The sequence below is a fragment of the Scylla paramamosain genome, chromosome 24, assembly GCF_035594125.1.
Source record: "Scylla paramamosain isolate STU-SP2022 chromosome 24, ASM3559412v1, whole genome shotgun sequence".
NCBI lineage: Eukaryota > Metazoa > Arthropoda > Malacostraca > Decapoda > Portunidae > Scylla > Scylla paramamosain.
Genome location: NC_087174.1, coordinates 2,015,001 through 2,029,612, shown reverse-complemented (window position 1 = coordinate 2,029,612; position 14,612 = coordinate 2,015,001). Strand labels below are relative to the sequence as shown.

At 40.4% G+C, this 14,612-nt stretch overlaps 1 protein-coding gene across 7 annotated transcripts in view; it reads left to right on the top strand.

Annotated features, from left to right (window-relative positions):
• LOC135112561 (uncharacterized) overlaps positions 1-14,612 on the top strand; it is a 153,165-nt gene that overhangs the window by 68,104 nt on the left and 70,449 nt on the right. Inside the window, exon 3 of one of the 7 annotated variants that reach the window (XM_064027021.1) lies at positions 2,037-2,094. The exons of the other annotated variants lie outside the window; for them this stretch is intronic. Coding sequence (XP_063883091.1) covers positions 2,037-2,094 — 58 coding nt within the window. The remainder of the gene's footprint in view (positions 1-2,036; positions 2,095-14,612) is intronic. 7 annotated transcript variants of the gene reach the window in all.

Below are 14,612 nucleotides of genomic sequence, written 5' to 3'. Positions count from 1 at the left end.
TATTGGTTTGTGGGGAAGCAACGCTCGCTTTGGCGTCCGTGTTGGCGTGGCCTGATGATTTGTTTATGAGGGCAAGGGGACGTGTATGAAGCCACCGCTGCCTGACGTGCTGTTGTGGATACAAAGCCTCTTAGTGGGAGCCACGCCTAATGGCTTAACATGAAGATAATATGAAGCCATTCAGTAATGTGGGAAAATTTGCAGCAGCAGCAGCAACAGCGAGCAGTCCGGGTGGCTCCCATGCGCCAAAATTTACTGGGTTAATACATTTAGTGCTCCACCACAGTCTACCCTGTGTGGTGTTGTTATTGCGGTGGTAATTGTTGTGGCTGGTAATGATTATGACAGTAATGATGATAATAGTGTTCATGATTAAAAATTATAATTACAACAACAGTAGCAACAACGACAACAGCAATTATGATGATGATGATGATGATTAGTAATAGCAGTAGAGGGAAGTACTACAAGTACTAATGGATGATGACGAAAGGAACAGAGTACCATAATACACCAAGGAAAACATATATTCCGGGAGCAAACGCGCACATTAATATTCAGAGTAAGAGGTGATGTAATAAGGTAGAAATCCAGGGTTTGATAGAGTCCATTTCTTGTGTACCGATGGTGATCAAGAGGAGCAGAGAAAATTAACTGAAGTAGAGAGAGAAGAGTGCGGAGGATTGAGGGGCGAAGATGGAGGAACACAACCAAAACTAAGAGGGAAGGAGAACCAGGATGCTTATAAGAGGAGGTGGAGACAGAGGACTGCAAGGAAGAGGAGGAAGAGGAAGGAGGGACAGTGACGGAAAATGAGGACAAGGAGGAAGGGCGGAGGTATGAGGACGGAAACTGGAGGGGAATGGGATGGGATAGGAGAATGAGGAGGAGAAAGGAAGGTTGAGGTGGGCAAGGAAGGAGGCGGTGCTGGTGGCGTTGCTCCCAGGTTATAACAAGGTAGAGCGAGGGATACAAATTGCTGTGTTTACCTCCCTTGGTGTACCGCTGTGATGGATGGAAGCGAGGCGGCCACTGTGGGGAGAAGAAGGGAGGGATTCTCCATCACCTCCCCCCCCTCCCTTCCCTCCTTTCGTGACCACCCCTCCCCCCTTGCCCCCGCCCTGCATGCCTCACGCCGGGAAACTGCCTTAACAACACGGAAGGAAACACTAAATTGTCTCCTCTTTAACGTGGATCGTTCTCGGCCATCCTTCCTCGTTCTTACTTCCCTCTTTCTCCTCTTCCCGTTATTTCTTCACTCCTTTTCCCCTCTCTCCCTGCTTCTTTTCTCCGCGTTCCCTTTCATTCTATTTCCTCTCGCCCTTCCCCTCATATCTTGATCTTCGAGTTTGTTTTTTAGCGATGTTCGAATGGCAAAATAATCCCTTGGCTAAGTAAGATTATAGATGCGGAAAACAAAATGTACAAATAATATTGACTTTCCTTGCAAAATCACTCAATAGAATATATATATATATATATATATATATATATATATATATATATATATATATATATATATATATATATATATATATATATATATATATATATATATATATATATATATATATATATATATATATATATATATATATAAAATAAAACACACACACATACACACACACACTAAGAATATGTAGATAAATAACATTAACATTTATTTTTAAGTGTTTTCCAACCTGCAATGTCGCACCCGAGAGAGAGAGAGAGAGAGAGAGAGAGAGAGAGAGAGAGAGAGAGAGAGAGAGAGAGAGAGAGAGAGAGAGAGAGAGAGAGTGTTCCATTATATATATATATATATATATATATATATATATATATATATATATATATATATATATATATATATATATATATATATATATATATATATATATATATATATATATATATAATTTTTTTTTTTTTTTTTTAATGTGATTCATTCTCATTGTGCTGTGTTTACTTACGGACAAAATAATTACTTCTTGGACAGAAAGGCAATAATATCCCAAAAGCAGAAATTTTCTTAAATACCTTCTTGCAAATTACAGGTGCCCGAGCAATATTACCTCGCCGCACCTGTATGGTAATGCACCGCAGTGGCGGCAGGTTAGTGCAGCTCTGTTATTTGTACAGCGTGTTGCCAAAACACGTTTTCAAACTACCATGAATCATGCAGTGTTTCATGTATTTGGTTTCAACTGGGAATGAGAGACTCCTGTTTTTGCGACTAGCTAACTAATGAGGATTATGCATTTTTACACATTTCGCATCATCAGTGACAGGAATTGCACTACATGTCCTGTGCTTAACATTCGCTCTGTTATTCCAACCGGCATTATTTTTTGAGGATATTACAACCTGTACTTTGTGATGTAATGTTAATTATTGAAATCCTTGTCATTCATTTGGCGATTAGTGCTATGACCTCTCCAGTGCTTTTGTTACTGTTTGCTCTTGGGAATGGGATTTATTGCAAGTGTTTTCTGTTGGTGAAGATTGCTCTTGTATTAACATTTTGCCAAGCGCAGATCTATGCTTAGCGTTTGTCAGCAGCTGCGCCAACCTCTTATTACTTTCGTACTAATGTTCGGCCCAAGATTCTAGTGTTATTATTTATTATTACTTGTTATTTGCATTATTGTTGTTGTTATTATTATTATCATTATTATTATTATTGTTGTTGTTGGTGTTGGTGGTATTAGTAGTAATTAATAGCAGCAACAGCAGCAGCAGCAGTAGTAGTAGTACACACACACACACACACACACACACACACACACACACACACACACACACACACACACACACACACACACACACACACACACACACACACACACACACACACACACACACACACACACACGTCGTATTTATGTAGTGGATCTTTTATAATCAAACTACGTATTTAGTTACAATATACATTATTAGCAGTGGTGCAAATGTAGTACGCTTTGCATTCGTGTTTTGAAAAGGGTGAAGTGTTAGACTGAAAACATCATGTTGTCGGTGGTGGTGCATCACATCATTAAAACTCAGTCATTGGTGTTTGCTCCTGTGCTCGATCATATATCAAGAGCATTTTTTTTGGTATGAAAATATTTGCAACATTGTCATGAATAGTAAAGCGGAGAACCGACATTGTCAGAATTGTGTGATTACATGCTAAGAGCCGATGCGAAAGCTTTATAATGATTTTTTTTTTTTGTGTAGAGATAAACAGCAGATGCTTTTGTTAGCACCAGTAATTGGCTGCACTTCCAATTAATAACACGTTCACCATTATTATTTGCACAGACCTACCAACAGAACTAAACACCGACCTTATCCTGCTTCCCTGCATTGTTTTCTGTATCGGTTATTTATTGTTCAGTGCTTTCTGTCGTGAGTGATTGAGGATGTGTGCCGTTAAAAGAAGATAAGGTATGATACACATTTTCCATTGTCATTTGTAATCGTCAGTCAAAACAGTTTGCATCAATAGTGATGAAAATAAATGAATGGAAGATTATCAAAGATCATATTTCTATTTTGTATAGTTTTTTTTTTTTTCGTTGGGTTCACTGTACAATAAAGATAAGGTTATTTCCATATTTATCTACAGTATATATCTGTCTGTCTATCCATCCATCTATCTATTTATACTTCCTGTTATCTCTCTTGCAAGGTGAAAACATGGGAAACCTATACAAGAGAGAGAGAGAGAGAGAGAGAGAGAGAGAGAGAGAGAGACTAAGCAGTCCGAACAATCTTGCGTATACACAACAGAAGGAAATTAAGAGGCAGTTCAAAGTCGCGGCCAAAAACCAACTTCCCATTACTGTGAAGGAAAAATCAGTTGGTCTCGGATTCTCGCAGGTAAAAAATCAAACGGAAGGAAACAACAAAACTTTCGGAAAATTCCTTTTACTTTTGGCTCAGTAGTGTTACTTATTTCTTATTAAAGCTTATAAAATAGTTGTTCGCTTTTGTCTCTCTCCGTAGGCCTAAATGTAACGGAGGTGAGAATATTGTTTTAGGCACAGTAACGATTTTTCTCGCATTGGAGGTGTGGTTATTGCTTTTCAGTTGAACACAAATCTGAAAAAAAAAATAAATGTTTTAAGTTAATCCTCATAACTAGTTATATGAATAAAAAAAAAATAAAATTTTTCCTAATTTGCTTACGTATTTGTAAATTTTATCAAACCTTGGGGAGTATTCAGACTCCGTGACCATTCCTTTTCTGTTGAGCTTATGCTAAAACAGTTCTTCAAGTTTTAAGTCGCATGTCTCTCCAGTTCAGTTCTTGTTCAGGTTGAAATCAACTAGATAACGTGTGTAGCTTTTTATAGCAAAGTCGGGATCGCAGGGAGAAAAAAAAAATATTCCCTTTTAGAACGCGCGTATTGTAAAAAATAAAAGAATATGAATGTGACTGAAATGAAACGTCAATTCCTTTCCGGTCAGCCGTATTGCATATTCCCCTTACCGTCTCATTTTGGAATGGGAATGAATCAGAGAAAATGTGATGATATGTTTGGATGGAGGGCCCTTGAATTATGCATTTATGATTCAGAAGGTTGGTTCATATTTAAGAATCAGTAAAAATAGATTCCACTCATACACACTGTCATAAGTAATTCATAAACAACTTCAACGTAGTATAAGTCTTGGAAATTTGTGTGTAAAACAGTTTGAGTAATATTTTGTGACTCCTTTACTCTGAGATGCAAAAGTTTGTTATATATTTTTAAAGTAGTGAAGGAGTGCTGGCTTGTTAGGTATCAATAAGACTTTGTGACATACTTGCTGCAGACTCAAAAACTGAAAAGAAACTCATTCCTCTTCGATTTTGTCTTGGTAAATATTTCAGTCATCCATGAATATTTGGATGAATGCGTAATTTAGTGTTTGCTTACCCGAAGCTGAGTCGCTTGTGGAAGTAGCATAGGAGAGAGAGAGAGAGAGAGAGAGAGAGAGAGAGAGAGAGAGAGAGAGAGAGAGAGAGAGAGAGAGAGAGAGAGAGAGAGAGAGAGAGAGAGAGAGAGAGAAGTGACGGATTTTTTTTTTCTTTCCATTTTCCTTTGGTACCGGTGCTGTCTGTTTCCTTCACTTCTTCCTGCCTGCCATCCCATCCCAGTGACTCCGAGCCTTTCACGCCGCTCCTTTATTTCCCTTCTTCCCTTTCATGTTTGGTCCAGACGTCCCGCTACACATGGTGGGTTTGGGCAGCAACCTGAAATGTATTTGTGTTCCTCCAGTTTTTATGCCGTCTTGCCTCAGTAAGGTGTTTTGTAGCCTCGCACGCCTCAAGGGAGAGACAGAGGCGAACCTCACGTCACCACTGGGAGGTCAATTGCCACCTTTGTATGCAGCTAGCATCGCTTCCTAGAGTTAGGGATGGTGGGAGAAGAAGCGCTCGCGGACACATGTGCTCCCGCCCACGGACAGTGTTGTACAGTGACGAAGTACAGATACCTGAGTACTGTACCGAAGCAATTTTTATCAGCGATTTTAAGCATTGAAAATTTTTTGGCCCTAATGGAAAAAAAAAAAAAAAAAAACAAAGGTCTACCATCAGTAAGAATATGCGGCCGGTAAACTCTCTCTCAATACTCTTTGGTTGTTTGAAAGAAATAAAAAGTCTTGTATGGAACTGATCTGATTCTGGAATCTTGGTTATGGTAAGAACTTTATTGTTCCATTCCCAGTCGGTGTCCTCGTTTCTATGACAACCGTTTGTTCGTCTCAGTATGGCGTAGTGGTGTTCGTGTATTGGCTTTGCTGTATTCAGTGAAAGAAGAAAAGAATTCTTAAATTGATGTATGCTGAATTGCCAATTACTGATCGGTGTGCAGACAAGCATGCGTTGGTTCAGAGCTTACATGTATTTGTTGGTGTTTTTTTATTTTTATTTATTTATTTTTTTTAGACAAACAGAAGTGGATAATATTTCCCTCCACAGCCGTGCACTGAATGCGAGATGTTTTGACAAATGCATATAAAACAAAATGAATGCATTGCTTCCAATGCATCCACATCATGAACTAAAGTAAAAAACAAAATCCCACCAAACTTTGCGCAGTCTCACCACTTTTATAAAGAGAAAAAAAATTACAGAGTATAATAAAAAAGAAAAAAAATTGTCTCGGATGAAGCAAGAACCTTCTCTCCTGACAGGTGAAGTAGTCCCCGATAACCTGCGACAACCTGGCCTTTACACCTGAAGGTCCAAAAAGCCTTACTAAATAAACGAACTCACACTTACGTACTCCAGGCGACGGCGGACGTTGTGTTAGGATCTGCTGAAGTGACGTGGGGAGCAAGAGGGGCGACGGCTGAAACAAAGAACAATGCGATGGAGGGAGGAGAGAGAGAGAATTTAATGGGAGACTGTTACGGGGCGATAGATATAGACACGATTTTTTTTTTTTTTTGTTACTCTTTAGGGAGAGGGGAGGAGGCTCTGTTGGGATGTTAGAATGGAATGTTTTTATGAAAACACACACACACACACACACACACACACACACACACACACACACACACACACACACACACACACACACACACACACACACACACACACACACACACACACACACACACACACACACACACGAGCAAAATTAATATAGTAAATCATGAAAATGTAACCTAGGAAACAAAATATAAGTATTTCAGTTTTGACCAAATATATTTGCATATTTGCTTTGTATTTGAAAAGCCTTAATTCAGAGTGTGTTGTAGCGAGAACCAACTTGTCTGCCACGCCTCCGGACGGCAGGTAGGGGAGGCGAATGTAGGGCGCCCCTCCATGCGGTGAAACGGTTTTCTTGCTGTCATTTTTGTTATTATTATTATTATTATTATTATTATTATTATTATTATTGTTGTTATTGTGGTCGTTACTGATGTTGCCGTTGTGGTGGTGGTGATATTTTTGCCGCTGGTACAGAAATATTGCCTCCTACTACTACTTTTACTACTACTACTACTACTACTGTACTGGTGCTGGTGCTGATGATGCTGTTTTGTTATTGTCATCGTTGTTTTGTGTCGCGTGGCCGTGTGTAGCGTTGAGCCTGATGAGGAAGATCGTGTTAGTGTGGCCAGGTTTTGCAATCTGCATCTGTTCCTCGCGGCCTGATGTCCTTTACTCACCAGTCTCTGCTGCACTCTGGAAGGTACTTTATTCGTGCAGAGTTTGTGTTCCACAGTTTTCCTTCTAAAAAATAAGTCTCGGGGCAAGAAAAGTCATCGTTTTTTCATTAAGTTTCTGGTATCAGTCATATTAAGAAAAGCCCTCATTTTTGCAGAATTTCCCGCTAAGCTCCAAAAGTTTCCCTCCACAAAGTTATTATTCGGCAATAAATTAATTTGAAGGAAATGTGCTTTATGCGGTGTTCCTGTGAGCGGGTCAAGGCCAAGGCGGCCACTGCAGCTTCAGGGCGGGCAGGGGCTGGTGTTGGTCAGGCTACTCACTAACTTTATAAACCACAAAGATATTTTTTTATTGTGTCAGTGCGTTGGCAGATATTTGCATTTTGGCTCACACTTGTTTTAGTATATCCATTTTGTAGAGTGAATTTTTATAAGAGCACCACGTATTATTATTATTATTATTATTATTATTATTATTAGTAGTAGTAGTAGTAGTAGTAGTAGTTTTAGTAGTTGATGTTTATGTTGTTGAAGTACGAGTAGCAGCTCCAGTGATAATACTAATAGGGTTCTATGTTATACGAAAACATGTCGATAAATATCCAATAGACTGGTAAGAAAATGAGCGATGGGAGTTTGTGGTGGTGGTGGTGATGTTGGTGTGCAAAACAGTGAGTTACGTAGGCGGAATGAGAACGGTATAGCAGATGAAGTTGCTGAACGGCGAGATAAGGGAACACTGACCAGCAAAGTAGCGGATAATGAAAAGCTTCTCGACATCGTGACAAACATAGTGGCTAATATATTGCACGATTGAGTTCCTGTCTATACCTCGTTCTGCTCAACTGTTGCCAATTCATCAGGCGTGTAAAAAACGATTGTTTAATGGAGTCATGTTAGGATTGATTTGTGCGTGTTACCTGTCGGACAGAAATCAGCTTTGCAGCCCATGGAAAAAAAAAAAAAAAAGTCGCGAGCTAAATGGACCAGTATATACATTGACTAAGAACATTTCCATTTTTTGTGGAGTTAAGTGTGGGAAAGGAGGGGTTGGAATTACTGAGGCCGAGCTGGAGTGAGGAGAACGCTTGGAAAAATGTCGAGAATAATAGATTGGTTTGTCCGTTTGGATGCTTCCATATACACTGTTGACCTGATTCTCTTTACGGCAGTTTCAGGTTACAGGATTGGATAAAGTTAACGGTGTTTAAGTGACTCGAGGTTTGTAACGTGAATATCCAGATAACAGGCAAAATACAGCGTAGTGGAATTGCGTCAACGAAGTCAACCCGGGTAATCGAGGGCTAATACGTGCCTGCAAGAGTTTCAATCCCGTGGAAAATAGTTCCACAAAAAAAAAAAAAATAGATAAATAAAATAAATAGAATAAAATAAAAAAATAAATAAATAAAATAAAGTACTAGATGAATAAATTGATATCAGGAAAAATTGTAAGAATTATTTAATGCGTGCCGTTCCAGGATGCAAAATATTATTCTGCGTATATAAAAGTTTGCTTCAAAGTTTGCATGCAACTAATTTAAGACGGCAGAGCATCCTGGTATTACGTGCAGGAAATATTATGTATCACTGACGGTTTTGAGAGAAACAAATCAAGGTGTCCCGAGGGTGGTGCTTGGCGGGAAATCGGGTAGCCAGCCATTCATGACCAGGGCACGCCAGTCGCGCACAAAGGAATGCACGTGAAATACTGAAATGCCCATATAGGTTCACAGTTATTTCACGCCCACATGTTTTCAGATTAAATGAAGTGGGTCATGGAACTTATGAAATCCTTATGTGGAAATCCGTTGTTTATGAAAATCTGTTTTCAGTTTCAGTTCTTCTCTTTCCGTGAGCAATTTAGCCATTTTCCAGAAATACCCGACATAACAGAGAGGGACGAATAGTGTTTATCATGAAGGAATGGCTGGAGCGTCACCCTGCAGTCCTGAGTTTCACATCCTGATACGTGAGTCACGATCTTAATCAGAATATGAATTTAAAATAACATCAATGATTTAAACTCAAGTCGAAGTGTGATTACAAAGTCAAAAACTTGAATATTAAACAAACCTTGTACTTAAAGTCTGATGTGAATGACCTCGTAAACTAGTATCACGCCATCGCGCCTGACTCATGACCGGGCGTTGAGCGGCATTTCGTGACTGGTTCCTCCTTCCCTGTTGGACTCATTTCTGACACATCCAGGCGAAGAAAGAGAAATATAATCCTGAGCAGCTGGTGAGATCACGTCACCTGCAAACCTGAAACCTCACATATATCAGTGACACCCACGAGTGTTGAGCGCATGATTGGCTTGCCGTGTAGGCTAAAGGTGACGATATACGTGAAGATTCAGAAATCCCTTGGATCGGGCGGGGGAAGGCGAGGGGGCGTGCTTGGGCGGGGTATCAATAAATGGGAGTCCGCGGTCTAGTGTTTGGTGAGTCGGGTCGAGGGTCAGTTGGCTGTGTACCTGACCTCAAGACCGCAATTAATAATGGAGTCCCTCGGTGCTCCAGTGTCCACATCCCCAATACGCCTTCGATACAAGTCTGTCTGTCTCCATATTTTTTTGTCCTCGTTCTGTACCTACTGTGTTGGGCCTCTTGTTTTTCTTTCTCCCTTCTGTTTGCTTCGGTCTACCACTCTATATCTGTCTGTATCTATCTATGTGCCTGTCTGTCTGTCTGCCTGTACATTCTCTCTCTCTCTCTCACTCTCTCTCTCTCTCTCTCTCTCTCTCTCTCTCTCTCTCTCTCTCTCTCTCTCTCTCTCTCTCTCTCTCTCTCTCTCTCTCTCTCTCTCTCTCTCTCTCTCTCTCTCTCTCTCTCTCTCTCTCTCTCTCTCTCTCTCTCTCTCTCTCTGCAAGCCGCCGCCGACGCCGCTGTCATCGTCGTCGTTGTCGTTGTTATTGTTGTTGTTGTGGCCAATCCTCCTCCTCCTTTACACACACACACACACACACACACACACACACACACACACACACACACACACACACACACACACACACGGGTAGTTTGGTCAATATTTAGTTGAAGAGTTTCTAAAGATAAGTAGAGAAAGTCAAACAAGTGCTCCTGACCGCTTACATTTCACCCTGTAGCTGTTTTTCTTTTTATTCTTTTTCTCTCCTTCCTTCTTTCTCTTCTTTTCTTGTTTTTCTTTCCTTTCGTTCGTTCTTTCTTTGTACCCATCCTGTAACCTATTTTTTTTTTTATCTCAAGTCATTACTTTTTCATGTATGTTTCATTTCCCGCTCTTTCTTTCATTCTCACATTTTCAGTCCCATTTGTTACTTTCTTTCTCTCGTGCCTTAATCTCTTTTCTCTTGAATGTTTCCTGCGGAGTTTCTATTTAGACGAACATTATGCTGTTTTTTCTTTCTTTTATTCCCTGCTTTTCACCTGCGCTGCCTTCATTTAATATTGCGTGTCGTTTACAGTCTCCCCTTCTGATACCTCTTATTCCACACAGATGTTTTTCTCTCTCTGTCCATTCATGCTCCCTTCTTACTTTCCTTTCTCGCCTGACATCTTTTCCAGCTCATGCAGACACACCCATCCAAAATGAAACTGAAAACTAAGACGTGCATTATCCCCGCAAAATAGCTAAAAGGAAGGAGGGAATCAGACGACGGAGGAGAAATGGAAGCGCTGAGTGATGTGAATGATTATTTCACCTCCCACTGCTTTAATATCCTAATAGAAAAGGAAATGATGAAGGTCAGGTTGCCATATCTGTGAGACAAATTTTCACTGGATGACCTTCAGCTGAATATGTGTAGAGTTAAGGAAACTGTGCAGCAATATCCTAATGGGTTGGGTTGAGAATTTATTTAGCATTTGTTATTTGATATGAACTTAGACTAGATACGTGATGAAGAGTTGCATGATACTAGGGAAATGTTCTGATGGTGCAGTGTTCATGATGACATACTTATTGGACTATATGTTTCCCTTACACTCCTATATAATGCTACCGCCGCTATGACCATCCGTTGTTCACATCCAAAGCTTTGTAAAAAAAATGGTTCGCAGAGATATAGAAGAAAGAGTATAGGGAGACAATTTCGTCTTTTCTAAGCAACACATCTATCTTAAAGGCGGTAGAACAAAAAGTTTAAAAAAAAAGTAGTAAGTGGCTATGAAAAATAATTCTTGCAGTGAAATAGTCCAACTAGTTCTATAAACACGTTAGTTGAAAATGACACCCACAAAGAAGATGCACAAACATCATACCTAGAAATAATCTTTGTTATAGGAAGCTTTTGGTTCAGTGTCTTCGCTTCGTTTGCTTGTCTGAATGTAAAATATCGCCCACATGTACGGGTCTAATTATAGGGTCGTCTTTAGGCCGTTTGAGTTTTAATTGGCCTCAGTCGTCATCATTTTATTCATTTAGCTTTCAACATACCCAGACACACACACACACAAACACACACACACACACACACACATCCGAGAGAGAGAGAGAGAGAGAGAGAGAGAGAGAGAGAGAGAGAGTAGAGAGAGAGAGAGAGAGAGAGAGAGAGAGAGAGAGAGAGAGAGAGAGAGAGAACTTTTGAGGAGTCAGGAAAAAAGTAGAAGAGTCGAATGTTCTTGTACAGGAATAGGAAGCGAACAAAAACAACAAAGTATCATTTCAAACTGTAATTTGTTCAGTGGACAGGCTATCAGTCTCCCGCCCTTGCAATACCTAATGTTCAAAGTTTAATGGAACACGAGTCTTCAGAGGCCGTCCCTGAGCGTAAAGAACTTGAAAAACAACGGTTAACTTTGTGTTGAAATGCGCGTTTTTCTTCACTGCAATGGCTACAAAAACTTATAATATCTTTCTTTAGCCGTTCAAGGAGTAGGTATAAATAAATGAATATATTAATAATAGAAATCAAATAAAACAAGTGTACGAGCTGCAAGTGGGTCGCGTTGCCAGAGAGGTGCAAGTTTTCTACTGCTTACACAGATTGATGGACTCTCTCTCTCTCTCTCTCTCTCTCTCTCTCTCTCTCTCTCTCTCTCTCTCTCTCTCTCTCTCTCTCTCTCTCTCTCTCTCTCTCTCTCTCTCTCTCTCTTGCCTCATTTCTCCTGACGGGAATATCAGAAGGTTCGTCAGTTCTTATAATGCTTCTTTCGTGTGCAAGGGGAGTAGTTTGGAGGTAATGATAGTGATGATGGTGTCTCGTATTTTACTCTTTGGTTTTGGATTTTTCATATATTTCTGGTTACGATGGAAGCTGAATTACTTGTTCGGTGTATTGTATTTCCTGCCTTCTTAATATTACACACCTGATTGTCCAAGATGAAATACCGGGCAGAGTTCACTTCAGCCTTAAGGACATGACCAAGTTTAAGTGTGGGTCCAAATAAACGTTATTATTTTTAAGTCCGCTTTATAGGAAACTACAAATCTCTTTAATTTGAATACCTCCATCTTCCTGCTCAGCCTCTTGTGAACAACCACTTCGTCTTTCCCCTTGTGCCAGCTGGCCTTTGCGCTCGTGCTTGGACACACACACACACACACACACACACACACACACACACACACACACACACACACACACACACACACACACACACACACACACACACACACACACACACACACACACACACACACACACACACACACACACACACACACACACACACACACACACACACACACACACACACACACACACACACACACACACACACACACACACACACACACACACACACACACACTTTCTCTCTCTCTCTCTCTCTCTCTCTCTCTCTCTCTCTCTCTCTCTCTCTCTCTCTCTCTCTCTCTCTCTCTCTCTGTGTGTGTGTGTGTGTGTGTGTGTGGTTGTTTGATCGGTGCTGTTTATACCAAAGCCGAATGAGTGCAAATGTTTGGACATGGAAATTTCTCTCTCGACTCCATGTTTGTGATTAATTAATTTATGCTTTATTAAGTATGCGCAATATCCGTTCCTGAAAGCTTACGAACGAACGATTCACATGATGCATTAGTACTTCTTTTGCCTGTGTGTGAGTAACCTTTGAGTAATAATGTGAAGGGAAGGGGAAAAGATGAAAAAGAAGGAAGCAGTGTGTTTGTTTCTTCAGGTGGACCGTACTAACCTGTGTTGGTGTTTAAGATGTTTTTTTTCTGCTATATAATCTAATGGTGGTGTTTTCTCTCCTGACGTGTTTTGTGTCTCGCGAAATGTCCGACCCTTCACTCTCGTTCCTCTTCGTTATTCAGTAGGACAGGAAGTGACATATTGAAACGTTGTCTATTCTGGTGCTTCGCCAACTGTAAGACAAAGACAAGAGTTAAGCTAATTACATAGTTCTCCACGCCACCTTGAGACTCACTCAGGTGGTTACCGAAAGAGAGAGGCTGACCTTATTCTGGTGTGTATTGCCTGTTTAGTGGAGTGTCTGGTATAGCTTGACGTGACTCTTGCACACAATGGACATCATTACCCAAATCTAATTAAGTAAGGTCTCCCTCCTCCTCGCATGGCCAACGCTTCAGATAAGTCGGAGATGAACCAAATGAAATATCTCACCTCTTGCAAAATTCTAAAGATTTTTGCGTCAAGTTATGATCGAGTTGCTGCGACTCAGCCGGATTTCGTTATTTTCTTTTTATGCGAAGAAAGAAATCGGGAACAAGTTTCTGCGACTCCCCTTCATTTCGGAAAATCAGCGAATGTGATTTTTTTCATAAATGTAAAATTACATTTAAATTTTTAAGTATTGCGCGAATGTTTTACGGAATCATTTGAAATAAAATATGAAAGAAGGAATAATTAATGCTTCGTTATGACGCCGCATGAACCCTGTTAACATAATACTTTCTTCCCCAAATGATTTATGAAGTGTTGCATAATTAAGCATTAAAACCCTCAGAGCCTTTGAAGAGGGAAGCATTTTGCTCGGCATATTTTAAATCTTTATGAACGTCATCATTTGTGGGATGTATGTAGCCCACTACTCTGTGCACGCCCCGCTGGAAAGGTCACGGGAGAGAGAAAAGTTTAGAGAACTGACGGGGAAGGTCATTGCGTATAATTAAATGGGTTTTTGTAAATGCATTTCAGATAATCTGCATACCTTCAAATAATCGACTTTCACTGTTGTTGTATAATGTCCCGGTGAAAATGACAGTTGAGTGTAGCAGTTATAATGAAAGGAGCCATCGTGAGGAATAACAGCTCTTTCATATCTTCTTCGCTGCTTTCTTCATTTGATTCTAGGGCACTTTTCTCTCTCTCTCTCTCTCTCTCTCTCTCTCTCTCTCTCTCTCTCTCTCTCTCTCTCTCTCTCTCTCTCTCTCTCTCTCTCTCTCTCTCTCTCTCTCTCTCTCTCTCTCTCTCGTTCGTATCCCACCAAAGTTCCGTTGCCTCCTTCCTTGCCCCGTCCCGTCCTCACCTTTGTTCAGCCCTTCCCCTCCTCCTCCCCTCTGCTCCTCGACCGCCCTTCACTTGTCGG